Raw genomic sequence first — 23,988 nt, forward strand, 5'->3', positions numbered from 1 at the left:
AATTAAATTCACCCATTCTAGTCCATTTTAGTTCAATGATTTCTGAAATGACGATGTTCACTCTTACCATCTCCTGTTTGACCACTTCTAATTTACCTTGATTCATGGACCTAACATACCAGGTTCCTATGCAATATTGTTCTTTACAGCATCAGACTTTCACCACCAGACACATCCACACTTGGGCTGTTTCCTCTTTAGCTCAGCCTCTTCATTCCTTCTGGAGCTATTTCCCTGCTCTTCTCAAGTAGCATACTGGGCACCTACCAACCTGGGGAGTTCATCTTTCAATGTCCTATCTTTTTGTCTTTTCACACTGTTCATGGGGTTCTCAAGGCAAGAATGTTGAAGTGGTTTGCCACTCCTTCCTCCAGGGGACCACATTTTGCCAGAACTCTCCACCATGGCCCGACCGTCTTGGGTGGCCCTACACCACATGGCTCATAGTTTCACTGAGTTAGACAAGGTTGTGATCCATGTGATAAGTTTGGTAGTTTTCTGTGATTGTGGTTTTCATTCTGTCTGCCCTCTTGGATAAGGATAAGAGGCTTATAGAAGCTTCCGGATGGGAAGGACTGGCTGTGGGGTAAAATGGGTGTTGCTCTGATGGATGGGGCCACAGTCAGTAAATCTTTAGATTAAATCTTTAATCTGGAACACAGTAGGTGCTCAATAAATGTTCACTAGACACACGGAGAAGGAAATGGCAACCCACTCCAGTGTTCTTGCCTGGAGAATCCCAGGGACAGGGGAGCCTGGTGGGCTGCCATCTATGGGGTCACACAGAGTCGGACACGACTGAAGCAACTTAGCAGTAGCAGCAGACACACGGAAGCAACCTGATGTCTACTGACAGATGAACAGATAAAGAAGCTGTGGTACATATACACAGTGGAATACTCAGACACGAAAAGGAACACATTTGAGTCAGTTCTAATAAAGTGGATGAACCTAGAGCCTATTATACAGAGTGAAGTAAGTCAGAAAGAGAATGATAAATATCATATACTAACACAGATATATGGAATCTAGAAAGATGGTACCAAAGAATTTATTTGCAGGGCAGCTGTAGAGAAACAGACATAAGAGAAAAGACTTACAGACATGGGGAGAGGAGAGGGTGTGGAGAGAGTAACACAGAAACTTACATTCAGTTCAGTTCAGTTCAGTCGCTCAGTCGTGTCCGATTCTTTGCGACCCCATGAATCACAGGACGCCAGGCCTCCCTGTCCAACACCAATTCTCGGAATTCACTCAAACTCATGTCCATTGAGTCGGTGATGCCATCCAGTCATCTCATTCTCTGTCGTCCCCTTCTCCTCCCGCCCCCAATCTTTCCCAGCATCAGAGTCTTTTCCAGTGAGTCAACTCATCGTATGAGGTACCGTATGTAAAATCGACAGCCAACAGCAATTTGCTGTATGTTTCAGGAAATCCAATAGGGGCTCTGTATCAACCTGGAGGGGTGGGATGGGGCGGGGGATGGGAGGGAGGTTCAAGAGGGAAGGGATATATGTATACCTATGGCTGATTCATGCTGAGGTTTGACAGAAAACAACAAAATTCTATAAAGCAATTATCCTTCGATTAAAAAATAAACTTTAAAAATAAATAAATGTTCACTGGAATTAACAAACAATCATAAATAATTTGTAAATGATTTGACTATTTCTTAATATATGCTCAGGAAAAACATAATAGAAATTTAAGGATTTTATAAATGGTAGTTTCTTTGTTTAGAAACAGGTCTATCGAAAACTGAGGAAGAGATCAGATGTCATGACAGAGAATAATGTCTTTCAGAGATAATTTCACACTGGTATATAAAGATATTAATCATATATACAGCACACATAACACAACCCATACCAAAATTTCTATAATATGGCTTTTTAAAAAAATTAGTTGAAACCAATTTTTTATTAAAGATGAACCATAATGGAGGTTAAAATTTATAAAAACTACATTTTAAGTTAAAATAAAGCCAAAAAATGGAGGTGCTTTATTATAACCCAAAAACCTGTGACTTATTGTATGTCTGTAGTTTATAAAGGGGCTTCTCTCATAGCTCAGTTGGTAAAGAATCCACCTGCAATGCAGGAGACCCCAGTAAAAGATTATAAATAAGGATCCATTCTAGCAGAACACATCATTTATGCCTTTCTATGACATTTACCATGTAATACAGGATTCTTCAAGGCATGGGCTGTGATAATCACTTCTGTGAACAGAACCGGGTATACAGCATATTTGTAGTTTAGTCGCTAAGTGGCGTCTGATCTTTTTGTGACTCCCATGGATGGCAGCCTTCTCTGTCCATGGAATTTTCCAGGCAAGAATACTGGAGTAGGTTGCCATTTCCTTGTCCAGGGGATCTTCCTGATCCAGGGACTGAAACCATGTCTCTTGCATTAGCAGGTAGATTCTCTACCACTGAGCCACGGAAGCCCATATAGCATATTAGAGACTTGGTAAAAACAGCTATCCCTTGGTGTCCACAGGTCACCGATGCTCAAGTCTCTTAAATGAAATGGCACAGTATAGTTGTCCCTCTGTATCCTCTGATGCAGAAGCCATGAATAAACAAGACTGACTGTACTGATAGGTAAATCAAAGATAGAAATTTTCTTTAAAAATATTCCTGCTGGACTTCCCTAGTGGTAGAATGGATAAGAATCCGCCTGACAATGCAGGGGACACAGGCTGTTGTTTTTTGTCCTTTTCATTTATTTATTTATTTATTGAAGGATAACTGCTTTACAGAATTTTGTTTTCTGTCAAACCTCAACAAGAATCAGCCATAGGGGGACACAGGTTTGATCCCTGGTTAGGGAAGATCCCACATGCCAAGGAGCAACTTAAGGCAACACACCACAACTACTGAGCCCGCGTGCTGCAACTACTAAAACCTGCACGCCTAGAGCCTGTGCTCCACAACAAGAGAAGCCATCACAGTGAGAAACCTGCGCACCCCAACTAGACAGTAGCCTCCACTCGCCCTAACTAGAAAAAGCCCGCATGCAGCAATGAAGATCCAGCATAACCAAAATTAAAATGAAAAAATTAAAAAAATATATTCCTACCCAGGAACTCCTTCAATCCAAGTCAAGTTTTCAGACCTGGAAACTTGCTTTGAAAGGAGACCTAGAAACTTGCTCTAAGAAAAGAACCAAAAATAGGTCTTCAATTAATATGAATTTTACTCTAAACTAAGAAAGAAAGAAAAAAAGCTTACAGAACACCTCATTATAGGTCACTTGAGTCTATTCATATATTTTGCAAATTCTACTTGGTAATCTGCAATTGCTGCTTTATCATATGATGTCCAGTGACATAAAAACATAACATCAAACAGTTATTTGCCAGTCCTTCAGAGAGGTAGGAATACATCTCATGAGTTATCATCTAAATTTCCAAAGTCAGGGAAGGGCAAGATGGGGTAGGGGATTAAGAGGTACAAACTATTATGTATAAAAGAAACTAGCTACAAGATATATTGCACAGCACAGGGAATATGGCCAATATTTTATAATAACTATAGAAGGAATATAACCTTTAAAAATTGTGAATTACTATCTTGTACACCTATAACTTATATCATATGGTACATCCAACTATACCTCAATTAAAAACATATTATAAAAATAAAATTAAATTTTAAAAAATTCTCAAAAATCATCAGTGAAATCAGCAAAATTTATTTACACAAAACCTAGAAAACTACAACAAAAGGAATCTGTTCACAGAGCTTTACGTTTTCCAGAAAATGATATTTCTAAATTCAAATATCTAACCAAATATTTAGACCTCTTTTGGATAACAAATTGTATTATTGAGTAAGCAACTTTGTTTTCTGAACTAAGAACAATTCAAGAAGAAGAACATTTTAAACATGTTGCTTCCAACCTATTTTATCAGTGTATCAGCAAGCCAATATTCTACCGCCACCTAAAGTAGAAAAAGAGAATCACTGCTTATAGTTAACACAGAAGACAACTGAATCCTGAAAATATGACAGAATAAGTCAAATGTATTCAGTCTCTCCTACTCATGTCTCTTGATCTAAACATTTTAAGATCAGCTATTTTGCATCCATTTTTTATACTTAATTTAACTTATTACCTATTATTTATTGTTCAAAACATATATGGGTGAAGTTCATTCTTAAAGTGAGTTAAGTATCAAAAAGATACTGTTTTACATACTTTTCTTTATTTGCAAAAAGAGGCCAGTAACAGATTTTAAGATATCTTGCATAGTAAAATCTTTCTACATTAAATAATAAATCCAAAAACTGTAGTGCAGAGACAACAAAGCTCAACATTCAAAAGCATGATGGATTTTCACAACGGGATTTTTCATAAGAATGCAGTACTGCATATAAGCCACAAGATAAATTTCAAAAGTGAAGCTGGCAAAACCATTCTTTGACAACAACAAAATCACTAATGAGCAGTGAACTTGAGTTATTTTATAAACTTGATATCAAATTCACTTTTAAGCCTCTGCTTTTACTATAAATACGTTCAACAAAACTAGAATCAAATTGTGCTTTTAAAATAATATATACCAAGGAATTCCCTGGCAGTCCAGTGGTTGGGACTCTGTGCTCTCACTGCTGAAAGGGTCCGGGTTCAATCCCTGGTGAGGGAATTAGGATCCCATAAGCTGCATGGCACGGCCAAAAAAATAAAAAATTAATAAAGGAAGTTGCCATACAAGCACAAGTTAGCTAAAGTGACAGGGGACTAGGATTAAATTTTTAAAAATAAATAATAACAGCAACATATACCAATAATAAAAGTAAACACACACATCACAGTATGTCAAACATTAAACTACTGGAATATTAAAAAGATTAAACAGGGTATCCCTTTATAGGAATTTAACCTCTTCAATTTACATCATACCCCAAAACAACACAGCTGCATAATGTTCTTCAAAAGCCTTTGCAAAAAACTCTCTCCAGTGCTGAGTACAAATGCACTAAATTCCTAATACTCAAGAATAGTATTTAAAAAACAGAGACAAAATTTTTAAAAGTCAAATGCAGAAAATTATGCAGTGTATGCTCCCCGCCTTGTATTTTAAAAAAAGAGAGAGAGGCTGGTGGTGATGGGGACATGCTACCCCAAAGTATGGCACCATGGCATACTGACTATCATAAGGTGAAGGAATCTGAGAAATAAAGAGCAGGAAGGTCGCCCTGACCTCCCCACCAATCCTTCTCCTCTAAAACAGGTCATAAAATCCTCATGTGAGAGGTGCCCTCACTATACCTAGAGGAATGAAACATCCATTCTTTGCCTCCAGAAACAAAGGAATGCAAAAAAAAAAAAAAATCAACATTCAGAAAACTAAAATCATGGCATCTGGTCCCATCACTTCATGGGAAATAGATGGGGAAACAGTGGAAACAGTGGCTGACTTTATTTTGGGGGGCTCTAAAATCACTACAGATGCTGACTGCAGCCATAAAATTAAAAGATGCTTACTCCATGGAAGGAAAGTTATGACCAACCTAGACAGCATATTAAAAAGCAGAGACATTACTTTGCCAACAAAGGTCCATCTAGTCAAGGCTTTGGTTTTTCCAGTAGGCATGTATGGATGTGAGAGCTAAACTACAAAGAAAGTTGAGCACAGAATTGATGCTTTTGAACTGTGGTGTTGGAGAAGACTCTTGAGAGTCCCTTGGACTGCAAGGAGATCCAACCAGTCCATCCTAAAGGAGATCAGTTCTGAGTGTTCAATGGAAGGATTGATGCTGAAGCTGAGACTCCAATACTTTGGCCACCTGATGTGAACAGCTGACTCATTTGAAAAGACCCTGACACTGGGAAAGATTGAGGGCAGGAGGAGAAGGGGACGAGAGAGGATGAGATGGTTGGATGGCATCATCGACTCAATGGACATGAGTTTGGGTAAACTCCAGGAATTGGTGATGGACAGCGAGGCCTGGTGTGCTGCAGTCTATGGGGTCCCAAAGAGTCGGACATGACTGAGCAACTGAACTGAACTGATGTCAACATATGACACTTGTGTGTTTTTACACATCTGAGTTCTATATTTTTTGTAAAGTTAAATAATATTTACAATAAAAAGTATTAAGGGAAAGCATATAGGTAGCTAAATGTTTGCAAAACTGAAAATTAACTAAATGCAGCATCCATCAGAAGACCTATCTCTATTATAAGACACACAAAAACTGTATTACACAGGTCTTTCCTTTCCAGTCAATCTAGTTCTCAAAAAATTACAAATTTTCATAGCTTCAAGAGTAGTCACAAAAGCAGGTAAAAATATTTCTTAATCTTTTACTACTTTAAATCTTAATATGTTACTGATGTTATTTTCTCATATAAATGTAAACCAGTTTTCATACATTGATGATAAAACTTGACTCTTAAGCTTGCAACACTAATTTTATACATTTATATTAATAAACATAAAATTTACATCCTCTTACTACGAAAAAAATCCAAATTCAAATTATGTCTTACCAAGCACACATGCAGTACTACAGAATTATTAAAGCTTATTTCTCATTTACCACAAACTTCAGGACCTAAAGAAGAGATTAGTGAAATTCTCAAGAGTGCATAAGACCAAATAATCCCTATTTCTTAAATATTTCTATTTTAGATTTCTATCAAGTAACCAACAAATAGGGCTTTCCTGGTGGCTCAGTGGTATAAGAATCCACCTGCCACACAGAAGACAGAGGTTTGATCCCTGCGTCAGGAAGATCCTCTGGAGAAGGAAATGGTAACCCACTCCAGTATTCTTGCCTGGGAAATCCATGGACAGAGGAGCCTGGTGGACTACAGTTCACAGGGTCGCAAAGAGTCGGACATGATTTAGCAACTAAATCAGCAGCAGTAACCAATGTATAATTTGCATACAATATTGTTTCCAAGTATTACACATGAATTGAGGAACAAATTCTAAGAAAGGAATCACCAAACTTTTTCCGTAAAGATTCAGGTAGTAAATATCTTAGGCTTTGAAGGCCACAAGATCTCTGTTACAACCACTCAACTCTCAGTGGTGAAAGCTGTTACAGACAAGATGCAAATGAATCACCACATGGCCATGTTCCAGGAAAAATTTATTTATAAAAATGGGCTGCAAGCCAGATTTGTCCCAGGGGTCATAGTTTGCTGACCCCTGATTATAACCTTCCACAGTATGATTCCTTCCAGTTCTTCCCATACAGAAGTAATACAGGTTTTCTCTCTGTGATTACTTTTTTAATGGCAATCTCCACATTTAAGCACTATCCATTCAATCACATATTCTACAGATTTTTACTAAATGCATACCATGTGCCAAAAACAGTTTTAGGTGTTAGTGATTTAAAAAAAGAAGGGAAAAAGTAATAATAAAGTCCTGCCCTCTTAATGCTTACATTCCAATAGGGTATACATAATTTCAGTTAGTAAGAAGCATGAGAATAAGTAAAGCAGGACAAAAAGAGTGGGGGAGGAAGGGTGAGGCTCTTCGCATGGATCAGGGAAGACCTCATAGGAAATCACTTTCAGCTAGAGAATGAATGAAGTAAATAAACAATCCAAATGAATATCTGGGGGAAAAGCACTGCAGGCATATGGACAACTACCTGCAAAGGTCCTGAACAGATTCAGAAAGCACCTAACAGGTTTAAATAAAGACAAGGTTAGTGGGGCTGGAATAAGACAATGAGATCAGAGAAACTGGTAACAGTGAGATCACAGGAAACTATAGGCCATGGTAAAAAGGACTGGATCTTATTTTAAGCTCATGAATATGACATGGTTGAAAGCAGGGCAGTTAGTAGGTATGATGTATGTTTTAAAAAGATAACTGGTTTGTTTGTCATATCTCAATAAAGTTGGGGAGAAAACGAGGTTCACTGGTAGCTGTGTTGTAGGAGGTAGGAGGCAGACTGTAGAAGACAAAAGTGGAACAGGAAAGCCAAACCATAAACTGCTGCATGTATTTATAGATTTCTAAACAGGATTTAAACATATTTTTAATACAAATTATAGAGAAGATGAAAAGTGAAAATGAACTCGCTCAGTCGTGTCCAACTCTTGGCAACCCCATGGACTGCAGCCCACCAGGCTCCTCCATCCATGGAATTTTTCAGGCAAGAGTACTGGACTGGGTTGCCATTTCCTTCTCCAGGGGATCTTCCTGACCCAGGGATCAAACCCAGGTCTCCCGCATTGCAGGCATTTGCTTTTACTGTCTGAGCCACCATAGAGAAGATAGTATAAAATAAATAAGAAATAAGGATAGGTTGTACAGCCCAGGAAAATATAGCCATTATTTTCTAATAACTTTAAATGGAGTACAATCTATAAAAATATTGAATCACTATGCTATACAGCTGAAACTAATACATTGTAAGTCAACTATACTTCAGTTTTTTTAAAAAAATGACAGCAAGAAAGAGAAATGGCAAAGTTAACTTTTGATTGACAATGTGAACAAAGAATTATATCAACAATGTGTGTGTGTGTGCAGTTGCGTCTCTTTGCAACCCCACAACTGTAGCCTGAGAAGCTCCTCTGACCATAGGATTTTCCTGGTAAGAATACTAGAATAGGTTCGCATTTCCTCCTCCAGGGGATCTTCCTGACCCAGAGACTGAACCTGTGTCAACTGCACCTCCTGCACCACAGGCAGATTCTTTACCACTAAACCACTGGGGAAGCCCTATATCAACACTCAATCAAAACTCAGTAGAATTTTCATTAAAAATTTTTGTTTAATATGAAATTTCGGTGAAGAAATATAATAAAATCATCACCAACAGAGGGCAGTAGTGAATACGGAACATAAGTGTACAACTGTGATCCAGCTTCATAGTTAAGATCTTTCTCCAGAATCCTAGCAAACTAGAATTGAGAAACATCCCTGCGAGGTTAACAGCAGAAGCAAGAAACCGAGATTAAGCAAACACATATCTATGAGAAGTTGAAATTATAAATATGAGCAAAAAAAATTAGATAAAAATGGCAGAGTACTTATATAGGATGTCATTTCCCTAACTGAATACACCAAACTCAAATCACTGATTTCACTGCTTCTCAGGAGATACCAAAAAATAAAACTAAAGCAAGTGAATAGTCAGCTTCATGTATCTATACACTGATGAAGGGCTTGCCCTTCTGTCATCAACAGGCAAAGCTAAAGAGGGTTAATGTCCCAGTCAAGTAGGGTAGAAAAGCTCCAGTTCAAGTGGAAAACGGGGACCAGTACAAATGTGAGCAATCAGTACACTACACCTGGGCACAGAATGTGAAGGTTAGAGGGAAAGGCTACAGCTTAGGAAGCAGCTGAACTTGAAACATAGCCTATGAATAAATGAAGGCAGGCAGCTGGCAACAAGGAGACTATTGACATATACCCACTGCCTATTCCCTGCTGGGAGTTACACATCCCTTCCTTCCTTTCTTCCTACCTCTATTGTCTCTCTTCATTTTCACTCTCTTTATAGAACCTGATGCTCTATAGATCACTGAAAGGTATGACACTACTCCATTTTTATCCTTAGTTTTTTTATCCCTTTGTTTAGATTCCTACATTTTTTTCTTTAGCATTTTTTCCTCACTGCTTTTCTTCTAGCCTTCATATTGAATTCAAGATTGTTGAGACTCCATCAGTTCAGTTCAGTCGCTCAGTCGTGTCCGACTCTTTGCGACCCCATGAATCACAGCACGCCAGGCCTCCCTGTCCATCACCAACTCCCGGAGTTCACTCAAACTCATGTCCATCGAGTCGGTGATGCCATCCAGCCATCTCATCCTCTGTCGTCCCCTTCTCCTCCTGCCCCCAATCCCTCCCAGCATCAGAGTCTTTTCCAGTGAGTCAACTCGTTGCATGAGGTGGCCAAAGTATTGCAGTTTCAGCTTTAGCATCGGTCCTTCCAACGAACACCCAGGACTGATCTCCTTTAGAATGGACTGGTTGGATCTCCTTGCAGTCCAAGGGACTCAAGAGTCTTCTCCAACACCACAGTTCAAAAGCATCAATTCTTCGGCGCTCAGCTTTCTTCACAGTTCAACTCTCACATCCATACATGACCACTGGAAAAACCATAGCCTTGACTAGATGGACCCTGGTTGGCAAAGTAATGTCTCTGCTTTTTAATATGCTCTCTAGGTTGGTCATAACTTTCCTTCCAAGGAGTAAGCGTCTTTTAATTTCATGGCTGATTATACCGTGGAAGTGAGAAACAGATTTAAGGGACTAGATCTGATAGATAGAGTGCCTGATGAACTATGAGACTCCAGAGACAGAAGAAAAAACTGTTTTGACCTCTGCAGTCATCATTATGTAAAAACGTATACCCTGCCCACTTCATAGTCATTAGCATGGCTACCGTCAAAATATACACACAGACACACACAGAAAATAACAAGTGCTGATAAGGATGTGAAGAAATTGGAATTCTTGCACACTGTTGGTAGGAATGTAAAATGACACAGCTGTTGTTGAAAACAGGATGGCAGTTTCTCCAAAAGTTAAAAACAGAATTACCATATAATCCAGCAATTCCACTTCTGGGTATATATCCAGAAGAATTGAAAGCAGGGTCTCAAAGAGGTATTTGTACACCCATATTCAGAGCAGCACTATTAACAACAGCTAAAGCAAGGAAGCAACCTAAGTGTTCACTGACAGATGAATGGATAAGCAAAATGTGGTGCATACTGATACATACAATGGACTATTACTTAGTCTTTGAAAGGAAAGAATTTCTGACATACACCATAACATGGATGAACCTTAAAGATACCATGCTGGAATGAAATAATCCAGTCACAAAAAAAGTCAAATATTATATGATTCTACTTATATGTGACACTTAGAGTAATCAAAATCATAAAGACACAAAGTAAAATGGAGGGCGCTAGTCAGGGAGTGAGATGTGATTTATATGGAGTTACTGTATAATGGGTAAGAGTTTCAGTTCTACAAGGTGAAGAGTTATAGATACAGATGGTTGTGATGAATGTACATTATCAATGTATTTAATACCAGTGCACTGTATACTTTGAAATGGTTAAGATGATAAATTTTATGTTTTGTGTACTTTATCAAATTTTTTTTAATTGAAGGGGGAAAAAGTATAACTTGCTAAAAAGCAGGAATAAAGGTTCATAGGAATAAAAAAATAAAAAGTAGTTTCACTTTTTTCTTGCCTCCTCAACCAATACTCCAAACTGGGTATGGCCATGCATTGGTCAAATTAGACTGTTCATCATTTCTTAAACCTGCTCTACATTTTCCTGCTCCACCTCTGCTATTTTCTTAGCCTAAATGCCCTATGTGGCTGCCCTTCATTTTAATCTAAAATATACTTTCTTCAAGAGCAACAAAAATGGCATATCCAAGAAATTTGCCAGAAAGAGCTAATATCTCTTTTCTGTCCATAGTAGTCCAGTCAGTCCTCTATTTCCAAATACTATGCATCCTTGTATACTGTTTACTGGGTACGTTCTCTTCTATTGCAGGTGGACATTCCATCTCTGCTCAAAGCCTTTTTGTTTATATTCATATTTACTTTTTTACGTTTTCATAAGAATTAGAGATGTTTATCCCTCAGTGGTGCTTATAACGTAAATGAAGACTGGAACTTGATGTTATCTTGAGCCCATAGTTTCAGCCCTAAGTCAACCAATCAAAGGCTTTCTCCCTTCCTACCTCAAACCATTCAGCTGTGCAGAGGCTGTGCTGTGAAGCACAGGCAAATCTTCAGTTCTACTCCCAATTCCAAAAGAGTCCTGCTACTCAATCCAGCCTCAGGCAGAGAACTGAGAATAGTGAGAGCAAGACCTAGATATTACAAGGCAATGTATTTAAAAGAAAATACAGGAGAATTTCCATAATATTCTTTCTCAGTATATTTCAATTTTTGTCATAACAAAAGATTCAAAATATCCCCCAATATTTAGAGATTCTAAAACATTGTGCTGTTCTTACTTTTCGGCCTTCAGTTCCTTATCCTCATTCCCTTATAGGCCTAGCAAACACTTCAGAAATTCAGGTAAGATGTCAGATTCTCTAAGAAATCTTTTCTTATCACTTTAAGAGTAACATTTGATAGAAACAGAAGACATTCACTAGTGACTCATCATAACTAAAATTACTTAAAATGTCTAGAATCACATATGAGATATTACTCCTTACATTTCAATAAGACAATCCATTTACTTTCTGTTCAATAACTGCTTTGGTTTTGTTTTTTTTTTACAGATTCAAATCCTATAAACAAAAGCAGTTTTTAAAAAGAGAAACATAAATGCCCTTTAAGGTATTATAAGCAGTTCTGAAAGATAGCAAGTGCAAAAGGATAACATGAAATTTCAACACTGATTTTAATCAGTGTAACCATTAGGCCAAATGCTTAGACTCCCAGAGCCTGTTTCCCAATCTTTAAAATGGGGGTGTACCACATAAGGTTTTTGCAAGAAACAAACAAAATAGAAAATATCTAAAAGAATTCCTAACACATAGCCCCCCAAAAATATATTTCTACAAATTATCTCTTGAGTACACTTCATTACTAGATTCCATCCTATTGCTAGTTCTTAGTCTAATCCAGTATGGTCCAGTAAGGCATTAGCCACATATGACTGTTGAGCATTTGCAGTAGTGACTAGTCCAATTTGACATGTGCTTTAAACGCAAAATATACACCAGATTTCAAAGACTTAATGAAAAAACTAATATAAAACATTTCATTAATATTTTGTAATACTGATTACATGGGAAAAAATACTTTGGATATATTGGGTTAAATATTAACATTAGTTTCACGTTTTTCTTTTTACTTTTTTATGCGGCTACTAGAAATTGTAAAGTTGTTATGTTTGGCTCTCACTGCATTTCTACTGGGAAAGGCTGAGCTACGCTTTGACTTCAAGCTGATGAACAGAGCTCTCTTAACCGTACAGTACACTGCTTGACAGGGGTTCCCTCGGGCTAATCCACCGCTTATCCCGGCAAACACTTGACCACTAACACTCTTGAACACTTCAACGGCCCAGGAAAACTGCTGGCTTGATCGCTCCTAATATTAAAAAGTATGGAGCGCAGAGATCTGCAGAGGCAACTCGAAATCGTGACCTACACAGCAGATAAGTGTCTGGAGACAAAACCCGAGTACTTCGGTGGGTGTCGGTCAGCACTGCTGCCGGGAGCCCTAAGAAAGTGAGAAGAGGCGACAGAGCGAGCGCCGGGGACCTGATGAAGCATAACACGGAGCCCCTGGAGTGGAGGTCTGAGGAGGGAAGCCTTTCGGCTTCGGAGGGGACCAGTCGGAGGGCGGCGGGGAAGAGACGGCTCAGCAGCGGAGGCTGCGGGGAGAAGCGGTACCTTAAGAATCCCCTTCATCTTCGCCAGAAAGGGGCGGAACTCCCCAGGTGACACCTCCGGATACAGCTGGCTCCGCAGCAGCTCCTCCGTGATGCCCGGGTGCCCGTAGAAAGTATCCTGAGCCAGGCCGCTCAACAGCCCACTCAGGGACTTGGAACCCTCAAGCTCGGCCGCCATGGTTAGCAGAGGCCACGGACAGCTGAGCGCGACAGCGCTACGGCGGTCGAGATGGGCCTAAACTGCTGGACAAACGCGCGAGAGGAAAGTGGCGGCGGAGTGCCAGCAGACGTCGCTGTTGCCAGCTCTGCACCTGATGCGAAGAGCTGACTCATTGTAAAAGACCCTAATGCTGGGAAAACTTGAGGGCAAGAGAAGGGGGCGACAGAGTATGAGATGGCTGGATGGCATCACTGACTCAATGGACATGAGTTTGAGCAAACTCAGGGAGATAGTGATGGACAGAGCAGCCTGGCGTGCTGCAGTCCATGGGATCGCAGAGTCGGACAGGTCGGAGCGACTGAACAGTAACAAGCTCTGCAAAACACAACGCTTACATTTGCCAGTGAGGAGCTATCAGTTCATTAGTTTGCAGACCCCTCATTTTGCTTCTGCTGATTTCCCTCTTCAACCCCAGGGCCTACTCAGGAAATTACTCGGTGAAGATTACTTTAGATGGAGTAGCATGCTATGCCGGTGGCGGTTTAAGTTTTGGGTGGCTGTTTCGCCCTCCAGGCTTTGCCAGTCCTTTAACCGAATAGAATCTATCACTCAAATCTGATCTCTGCCTAATCCTTACCTGTGTATCTTTTGTCCCCGAAAATTTGACTCTACCTTGATAATATGTCTGCTTGGGTTGTTAACTGCCTTTTTACATACATGGTCTTGTCTTTCCAGCTAGTTTAGTGCCGCTTATTCAATGTTCCTTTCTATAGCAAATATTTTGTAAACTCTTTCAGTTCAGTTCAGTCGCTCAGTCGTGTCCGACTCTTTGCGACCCCATGAATCACAGCACACCAGGCCTCCCTGTCCATCACCAACTCCCGGAGTTCACTCAAACTCATGTACATCAAATCGGTGATGCCATCCAGCCATTTCATTCTCTGTCGTCCCCTTCTCCTCCTGTCCCCAATCCCTCCCAGCATCAGAGTCTTTTCCAGTGAGTCAACTCGTCGCATGAGATGGCCAAAGTAGCCTGAAATAAAGTGCATAGATAATATAACTTCCTGCCCATATAATTTCCAAAAATCAATGTATTATTCACCAAAAAAAAGAATGAGTTACAGGACTTCCCTGCTGGTCCAGTGGCTAAGACTCTGGGTTCCCAATGCAGGGACCCTTGGTTCAACCCCTGGTTAGGAAACCCACATGCTACAATTAAGAGTCCATATGTCACCACAAAAGATCCCGCATGCCACAAAGACTGAAGATCCTGTGCAGCAAAATAAATAAAAATAAATGAAGCAGTGGAGACTCAGACATAGAGAACAGACTTATGGACCCGGTTAGGGGAGAGGAAGGAGAGGGTGGGAAGTATATAGAGAGTAACATGGAAGCATACATTCAGTTCAGTTCAGTCGCTCAGTCATGTCCGACTCTCCGCGACCCCATGAATCACAGCACGCCAGGCCTCCCTGTCCATCACCAACTCCCGGAGTACACTCAAACTCATGTCCACAGAGTCGGTGATGCCATCCAGCCATCTCATTCTCCGTCGTCCCCTTCTCCTCCCGCCCCCAACCTTTCCCAGCATCAGAGTCTTTTCCAGTGAGTCAACTCGTTGCATGAGGTGGCCAAAGTATTGCAGTTTCAGCTTTAGCATCAGTCCCTCCAATGTCATGCTCAAAATTCTCCAAGCCAGGCTTCAGCAGTATGTAAACTGTGAACTCCCAGATGTTCAAGCAGGTTTTAGAAAAGGCAGAAGCACCAGAGATCAAATTGCCAACATCTGCTGGATCATGGAGAAAGCAAGAGAGTTTCAGAAAAACATCTATTTCTGCTTCATTGACTATGCCAAAGCCTTTGACTGTGTGGATCACAATAAACTGTGGAAGCATACATTACCAGAGGTTAAATAAATAGCCAATAGGAATTTGCTGTATGACTCACAGAACTCAAAACTGAGCTCTGTAATAACCTAGAGGGGTGGGATGGAGAGGGAGGTGGGAGGGAGGTTCAAAAGGGAGGGGACATATGCATGTGCATATGCATGACTGTGCTTAGTCACTCAGTTGTGTCCAACTCTTTGTGACCCCATGGACTGTAGCCCGCCAGGTTCCTCTGTCTATGGGATTCTCCAGCAAGAATAATGGAGTGGGTTGCCATGCCCTCCTCCAGGGGATCTTCCCAACCCAGGGATCAAACCCAGGTCTCCCGCATTGTAGGCACATTCTTTACCATCTGAGCCACCAGGGAAGCCCCAAACATATGTATACCCATGGCTGATTCATTCAGTGTTTGGCAGAAACCAACACAACACTGTAAAGCAATTATCCTTCAATTAAAAATAAATTTTTAAAAATTGAGTTACTGATACATGCTGCAACATAGATGAGCCTTAATGCTAAGTGAAAGAAGACAAACACAAAAGGCCAGATATTGTACGATCCTGTTTATATGAAATGTACTGAACAGGTAGAAACATAGAGACAGAAAGTAGATGAACTAGAGGAGTAGGGAATGAGGAATGACTGTCAGTGGGTTTCTTTTGGGGATGATGAAAGCATTCTAGAATTAGTGACTATCATTGTACAACTTTGTGAATATACTAAACCCACTGAATTGTAACTTTAAAAGAATATGAACTTCAATAGTATATGAATTATATCTCAACTTAAAATCAATGACTTCACCATAATTTAGGACAAAAATAAAAGGAAAATAAGTTATAATACATGCATTTCAATGTATAATTTTTAGATTTCAGGCTCAGACAATAACAAAGAGGTAGGTTTTTCACCTATATGAATGTCCCTTGCATGGCAAGACATTTTGTATTCCCGATTCCTGTCTGGCCTGGGCCATTCTTCCCCTTTCATAATTGGGACAATTGAAATACCCCTTTCAAAGTAGTACCATCTTGTTGAAAATCACTGGTCTAGATTATTTTAATATCTATCCATCATTTACCTGAAGTCAGGAGGTATTCTATGTACTAGAAAGATGTAAGGTATTTCTTTCCCTAAAGGAATTAATTTTCTAAAAAGCAAATTGAGAGATGCTTTCACAACGCAAAGAAAAGCAAATCTAGAAATAAACTATACATTCTGTTAAGTGTGCCTGCAGGAGTTGCAGAGAATGGTCCATGTAAGGGAAAAAGTAATATAAGGGTAGTAAGTGGATAAAAAGCACTATTAAGCACATGATTTCCAAATTACCCAACAGAAAAGCTGTAGCCATTTATTTCCATGAAACCTTACTAACACTAATACTATTGTTTATAATCTTTGCCATCTGATACATGAGAAATATTATCTTATTGTTTAATATGCATTTCTTAAATTTTGAGAGTGAATGTTATTTAATCTATATAATTGACAATACAACATCATTTCAAACATACAGCATAATGATTCTATATTTGTATGTACTGTAAATGATCAGTACAGTAAGTCTATATAACATCCATTACCACACAGATGCATTTCTATTTCCTTGTGATGAGAATTTTTAAAATTAATTCTCTTAGCAATTCTTGGGAATTCCCAAGCAATCCAACTGTTTAGGACTCACTTATATGGCCAAGGGCCTGTGTTCAATCCCTGGTCAGGGAACTAAGATCCCACAAGCCTCACAGCTCAGCCATAAATAAAAAAAAACAATACAGTCATGTATGGATGTGAGAGTTGGACTATGAAGAAAGCTGAGCGCCGAAGAATTGATGCTTTTGAACTGTGGTGTTAGAGAAGACTCTTGAGAGTCCCTTGGACTGCAAGGAGATCCAACCAGTCCATTCTAAAGGAGATCAGTCCTGGGTGTTCATTGGAAGGACTGATGCTAAAGCTGAAACTCCAATACTTTGGCCACCTCATGCGACGAGTTGACTCACTGGAAAAGACTCTGATGCTGGGAGGGATTGGGGGCAGGAGGAGAAGGGGATGACAGAGAATGAGATGGCTGGGTGGCATCACCGACTCGATGGACATGAGTTTGAGTGAACTCCGGGAGCTGGTGATGGACAGGGAGGCCTGGCCTGCTATGATTCACGGGGTTGCAAAGAGTTGGACATGACTGAGCGACTGAACTGAACTGAACTGAACTATAATTACATGTTGTACATTACATTCCCAGGACTTTTTTAATTTATTTTTGACAGCATTGGGTCTTTGTTGCTGTGTGCAGGCTTTCTCTAGTTGCAGCGAGTGGAGGCTATGCTTCATTGTGGAGTGCAGGCTTCTCATTGCGGTGGCTTCTCTTGTTGCAGAGCACAGGCTCCAGGTATGCAGTCTTCAATAGTTATAGCACATGGGCTCTAAAGCGCAAGCTCAGTATTTATGGTGCACGGGCTTAGTTGCCCTGTGGCATGTGGACTCTTCCAGGACCAGGAATGGAACCCATGTCCCCTCATTGGCAGGCAGATACTTATCCACTGTTCCACCAGGGAAGTCCAGGATTTATTTATTTTAAAAATGTCAGTTTGTACCTTTTGAACTGTTAAAAAAATTCATCTTGGTAAATTTTAAAGATCTTATTACTTTATTTAATAATTTATGAATAGGGGAGCATCCAATCTTAGCTAGAAAGGTGCTCAAAGGAGCTGTACAAAAATGAAAGATTTTTATCGGCAAAAGGGAGTGAGAACAAGAAGTTATACCTCAAAACAAAAATCAGGTTGGTTATTACAAGGTCATCTTCCTTTAGGGGATGTCAGGGATCTATCAAGCAGATTACCTAACTAGTGCTGATTAGGCAATTCCTGATTGACTGGTTTAAGATTCCATTTCTTGAGAGGTGAAACAGTAATTCTCAGTTTGGTGATGTGGAGCTTGTTTAGCATAAGTGACTCCATTTGGGTCCTACTGATTTGTTTTAAACAACCACCTTTATGTGAGGGCTTTTTATATATAGCGATTGACTGCTTGTATTTCTTCCCATTTCCTTGTCCATCTTCTATAGAGGTTTCAGTCAGTTCAGTTCAGTTCAGTTCAGTCGCTCAGTCGTGTCCGACTCCTTGCGACCCCATGAATCACAGCATGCCAGGCCTCCCTGTCCATCACCAACTCCCGGAGTTCACTCAAACTCATGTCCATCAAGTCGGTGATGCCATCCAGCCATCTCATTCCCTGTCGTCCGCTTCTCCTCCCGCCCCCAATCCTTCCCAGCATCAGAGTCTTTGCCAGTGAGTCAACTCGTCGCATGAGGTGGCCAAAGTATTGGAGTTTCAGCTTTAGCATCAGTCCTTCCGATGAACACCCAGGATTGATCTCCTTTAGAATGGACTGGTTGGATCTCCTTGTCACTTCAGTGATTTCTAAATGCTCTTTATACATTAGTAATACTAACGCTTATTACTTATATTGCAACATATTCCTTGGTTTTACAGAGTTGAATCTATCAACCTGCCTAGAAAGATCCAGAAAGTTAGTCACCAAAATGGTTATGAAGTATATCTCTGAGCAAATGGCTTTTATTTGCTTCTTTCTGCTAACCTGATTTTACTAAATGTCTACAGTGTATGAAGCAGATGATATTTTTTTTTTCTTAACTGCATTTTGCTTTATTGTGCTTCACAGATACAATTTTTTAAAATTTATTTATTTTAATTGGAGGCTAATTACTTTACATTATTGTATTGGTTTTGCCATTCATTGACATGAATCTGCCCCATTCATTGACATGAATGTTCCCCATCTTGAACCCCCCACCCACCTCCCTCCCCATCCCATCCCTCTGGTTCATGCCAGTACACCAGCCCCGAGCATCCTGTATCATGCATTGAACCTGGACTGGCGATTCGTTTCACATATGATAATATACATGTTTCAGTGCCATTCTCCCAAATCATCCCACCCTCACCCTCTCCCACAGAGTCCAAAAGACTGTTCTATACATCTGTGTCTCTTTTGCTGTCTCGTACACAGGGTTATCGTTATCATCTTTCTGAATTCCATATATATGTGTTAGTATACTGTATTGGAGAGAAGGCAATGGCAAGCCACTCCAGTGCTATTGCCTGGAGGATCCCCTGGATGGAGGAGCCTGGTAGGCTGCAGTCCGTGGGGTCACTAAGGGTCGGACACAACTGAGCGACTTCACTTTCACACATTGGAGAAGGAAATGGCAACCCACTCCAGTGTTCTTGCCTGGAGAATCCCAGGGATGGGGGAGCCTGGTGGGCTTCCGTCTATGGGGTCACACAGAGTCGGACACGACTGAAGTGACGCAGCAGCAGCAGCAGCAGCAGCATACTGTATTGGTGTTTTTCTTTCTGGCTTACTTCACTTTGTATAATAGGCTCCAGTTTCATCCACCTCATTAGAGCTGATTCAAATGTATTCTTTTTAATTGCTGAGTAATACTCCATTGTGTATATGTACCACAGCTTTCTTATCCATTATCTGCAGATGGACATCTAGGTTGTGAAGCAGAAGATATTAAGAAGAGGTGGCAAGAATACACAGAAGAACTGTACAAAAAAGATCTTTACGACCTAGATAATCATGATGGTGTGATCACTCACTTAGAGCCAGACATCCTGGAATGTGAAGTCAAGTGGGCCTTAGGAAGCATCACTATGAACAAAGCTAGTGGAGGTGATGGAATTCCAGTTGAGCTATTTCAAATCCTAAGAGATGATGCTGTGAAAGTGCTGCACTTAATATGTCAGCAAATTTGGAAAACTCAGCAGTGGGCACAGGACTGGAAAAGACCAGTTTTCATTCCAATCCCTACGAAAGGCAATGCCAAAGAATGCTCAAACTACCACACAACTGCACTCATCTCACACACTAGTAAAGTCATGCTCAAAATTCTCCAAGCCAGGCTTCAGCAATACGTGAACTGTGAACTGCCAGATGTTCAAGCTGGTTTTAGAAAGGGCAGACGAACCAGAGATCAAATTGCCAACATCTGCTGGATCATCTAAAAAGGAAGAAAGCTCCAGAAAACATCTATTGCTGCTTTATTGACTATGCCAAAGCCTTTGACTGTGTGGATCACAACAAACTGTGGGAAATTCTGAAAGAGATGGGAATACCAGACCACCTGACCTGCCCCTTGAGAAACCTCTATGTAGGTCAGGAAACAATGGTTAGAACTGGACATGGAACAACAGACTGGTTCCAAATAGGAAAAAGAGTATGTCAAGGCTGTATACTGTCACCTTGCTTATTTAACTTATATGCAGATACATCATGAGAAATGCTAAGCTGGATGAAGTACAAGCTGGAATCAAGATTGCCGGGAGAAATATCAATAACCTCAGATATGCAGATGACACCAGCCTTATGGCAGAAAGTGAAGAAGAACTAAAGAGCCTCTTGATGAAAGTGAAAGAGGAGAGTGAAAGAGTTGGCTTAAAGCTCAACATTCAGAAAACTAACATCTTGGCATCCGGTCCCATCATTTCATGGGAAATAGATGGGGAAACTGAAAATAGTGGCTGACTTTATATTTTGGGGCTCCAAAATCTCTGCAGCTGGTGATTGTAGTCATGAAATTAAAAGACACTTATTCCTTGGAAGGAAAGTTATAACCAACCTAGACAGCATATTAAAAAGCAGAGACATTACTTTGTCAACAAAGGTCTGTCTAGTCAAGGCTATGGTTTTTCCAGTAGTCATGTATGGATGTGAGAGTTGGACTATAAAGAAAGCTGAGCGCAGAAAAATTGATGCTTTTGAACTGTGGTGTTGGAGAAGACTCTTGAGAGTCCCTTGTACTACAAGGAGATCCAACCAGTCCATTCTAAAGGAGATCAGTCCTGGGTGTTCATTGGAAGGACTGATGTTGAAGCTGGAACTCCAATACTTTGGCCACCTGATGGGAAGAGCTGACTCATTTGAAAAGACCCTGATGCTGGGAAAGATTGAGGGGACGAGACAGGCTTCTCAGTACATGGAAGGAGGAGGGGAAGGGAACGACAGAGGATGAGATGGTTGGATGGCATCACTGACTCAATGGACATGAGTCTGGGTAAACTCCGGTAGTTGGTGATGGACAGGGAGACCTGGTGTGCTGTGGTTCATGGAGTCGCAAAGAGTCGGACATGACTGAGCAACTGAACTGAACTGAACTGTACTGTGTACATGTAATACTGTTGTAATAAAAAGTTATTTAATGATATGATGTATTGAAGTGCCCATCGGGAGCTCTCTAGTGGCCTAGTGGTTAGATTCCAGGCTTTCACTGCTGTGGCCCAGGTTCAATCTCTGCTCAGGGAGCTGAGCTCTCGTAAGCTGCACTGTGTGGTCAATAGAAATAAATAAAGGGCCCATCAAGAGACAACTGGTTTAGGAAGATGTAGTATATACGTTACATATATATATATATATGTGACACACACACACACGGGCTTCCCTGATAACTCGGACAGTAAAGAATCCACCTGCAATGCAGAAGATGTGGGTTCAATCCCTGAATTGGGACGATCCCCTAGAGGAGGAAATGGTAGCCCACTCTAGTATTCTTGCCCGGGGAATCCCATGAACAGAGGATTCTGGTGGGCTACAGTCCATGGGGTCACAAGAGTTGGACACAAATTAGTTACTAAACCACCACACACACACACACACACACACACACAGGCTTCCCTGGTGGCTCAGACAGTAAAGAATCTGCCTGCAATGCAGGAGACCCAGGCTCAATCCCTGGGTCTAGAAGATCCCCTGGAGAAGGGAATGCCTATCTACTCCAGTATTCTTGCCTGGAGAATTCCAAGTACTGAGAAGCCTGGTAGGCTACAGTCCATGGTGTCACAAAGAGTCAGACATGACTGTAAGAGCTGGACATGACTGAGCAATTAACACTTTCACTTTACTTTGCATACACACACACACACACACTAAAATATTACTCACCCATAAAAATGAAATATTGCCATTTACAGAAACATGGTTGGACCTAGAGAATATCATACTAAGTGAAGTAAGTCAGACAAATATGTAGTATTGCTTATATGTGGAATCTAAAAAAGAAACGATACAAATGAACTTATATACAAAACAGAAGAAGACATAGAAGACAAACTCATGGTTACTAAAGAGGAAAGTAGAGGAGAGATAAATTAGGATTACGGGATTAACAGGTACAAACTACTATACCTAAAACAGATAAGCAATGAGGATTTACTGTATAGCACAGAAAACTATATTCAATATTCTATAATGGCAAATAGATGGGGAAACAATGGAAACAGTGGCTGACTTTATCTTTTGGGCCTCCAAAATCACTGCAAATGGTGATTGCAGCCATGAAATTAAAAGATGCTTACTCCTTGGAAGGAAAGTTATGATCAACCTAGACAGCATACTAAAAAGCAGAGACATTACTTTGTCAACAAAGGTCCATTTAGTCAAGACTATGGTTTTTCCAGTAGTCATGTATGGATGTGAGAGTTGGACTATAAAGAAAGCTGAGCGCAGAAAAATTGATGCTTTTGAACTGTGGTGTTGAAGAAGACTCTTGAGAGTCCCTTGGACTGCAAGGAGATCCAACCAGTCCATCCTAAAGGAGATCAGTCCAGGGTGTTCATTGGAAGGACTGATGGTGAAGCTGAAACTCTAATACTTTGGCCACCTCATGCAAAGAGGTGACTCATTTGAAAAGACCCTGATGCCAGGAAAGATTGAAGGCAGGAAGAGAAGGGGACGACAGAGGATGAGATGGTTGGATGGCATTACCAACTCAATGGACATGAATTTGGGTGGACTCCGGGAGTTGGTGATGGACAGGGAGGCCTGGCGTGCTGCGATTCATGGAGTCACAGAGTCGGCCATGACTAAGCAACTGAACTGAACTGAATAACCTATAATGGAAAATAATCTGGAAAAATGTATATCTGAATCACTTTGCTCTATACCTGAAACTAACACAATACTGTAAATCAACTATTTCAGTTTTAATGAAAAGATAACTATGTCTTAAAATCAGAATTCTTTTAACAAAAATTTTAAAGAACATTTGTTCTACATTACTGCGAAAAGCTATACACCTTTTGTAGTGTTTCTTAAACATTTTGACAAAATCAGAATTTTATAGACGCCTCAGATATTTTCTCCCCCAAATGCAAATACATATCAAATACAGTCTACAATATCGAGGGGTTAATTTACCCCCCTGAAAGTTTTATAAACCTGCCAGTTTTCCACTGGCTTTAGAAACTCTCTTTTAGTACTCCCAGTCTAATTAAGCCTCACAATAAATAGAAGCAGGGGAAATCCTGTATATCGTTACCATTATTCAACTCTTATTCCAGTGTATGTAATACCTGGACATATCACTTGTTAAAAATAAGTTAAGGAGGCCCAAGATGGAGTCACATCACCAAACTGAGACTTAATCACCAAACTGAGACTTAATCTCCTAATCAATATCACTTAGGTAAACTGGTAGATCCCCGCCATCCCCTAAACAAAGGTGATCTTGTAATAAACAGTCTTTTTTGTCTAGTACAACACATGT

General features: G+C 40.3%; 1 protein-coding gene across 4 annotated transcripts in view; it reads right to left on the minus strand.

Annotated features, from left to right (window-relative positions):
* Positions 1-13,586, minus strand: part of COMMD1 (copper metabolism domain containing 1) — a 155,828-nt gene extending 142,242 nt beyond the window's left edge. For 2 of the 4 annotated variants that reach the window (XR_016038577.1, XR_016038576.1), the window contains exon 1: positions 13,372-13,586. Coding sequence is in view for 1 of the 4 variants with exons in the window: in XM_055400294.2 (XP_055256269.2) it covers positions 13,372-13,548 (177 nt within the window). In the remaining 3 variants the exon portion in view is untranslated. The remainder of the gene's footprint in view (positions 1-13,371) is intronic. The other 2 variants (XR_016038578.1, XM_055400294.2) reach the window with 2 other exon arrangements.
* Between the last annotated feature and the right edge of the window lie 10,402 nt (positions 13,587-23,988).

The sequence above is a fragment of the Moschus berezovskii genome, chromosome 11, assembly GCF_049115385.1.
Source record: "Moschus berezovskii isolate FMDL1 chromosome 11, NW_MosBer_1.0, whole genome shotgun sequence".
NCBI classification, from domain to species: Eukaryota; Metazoa; Chordata; class Mammalia; order Artiodactyla; family Moschidae; genus Moschus; species Moschus berezovskii.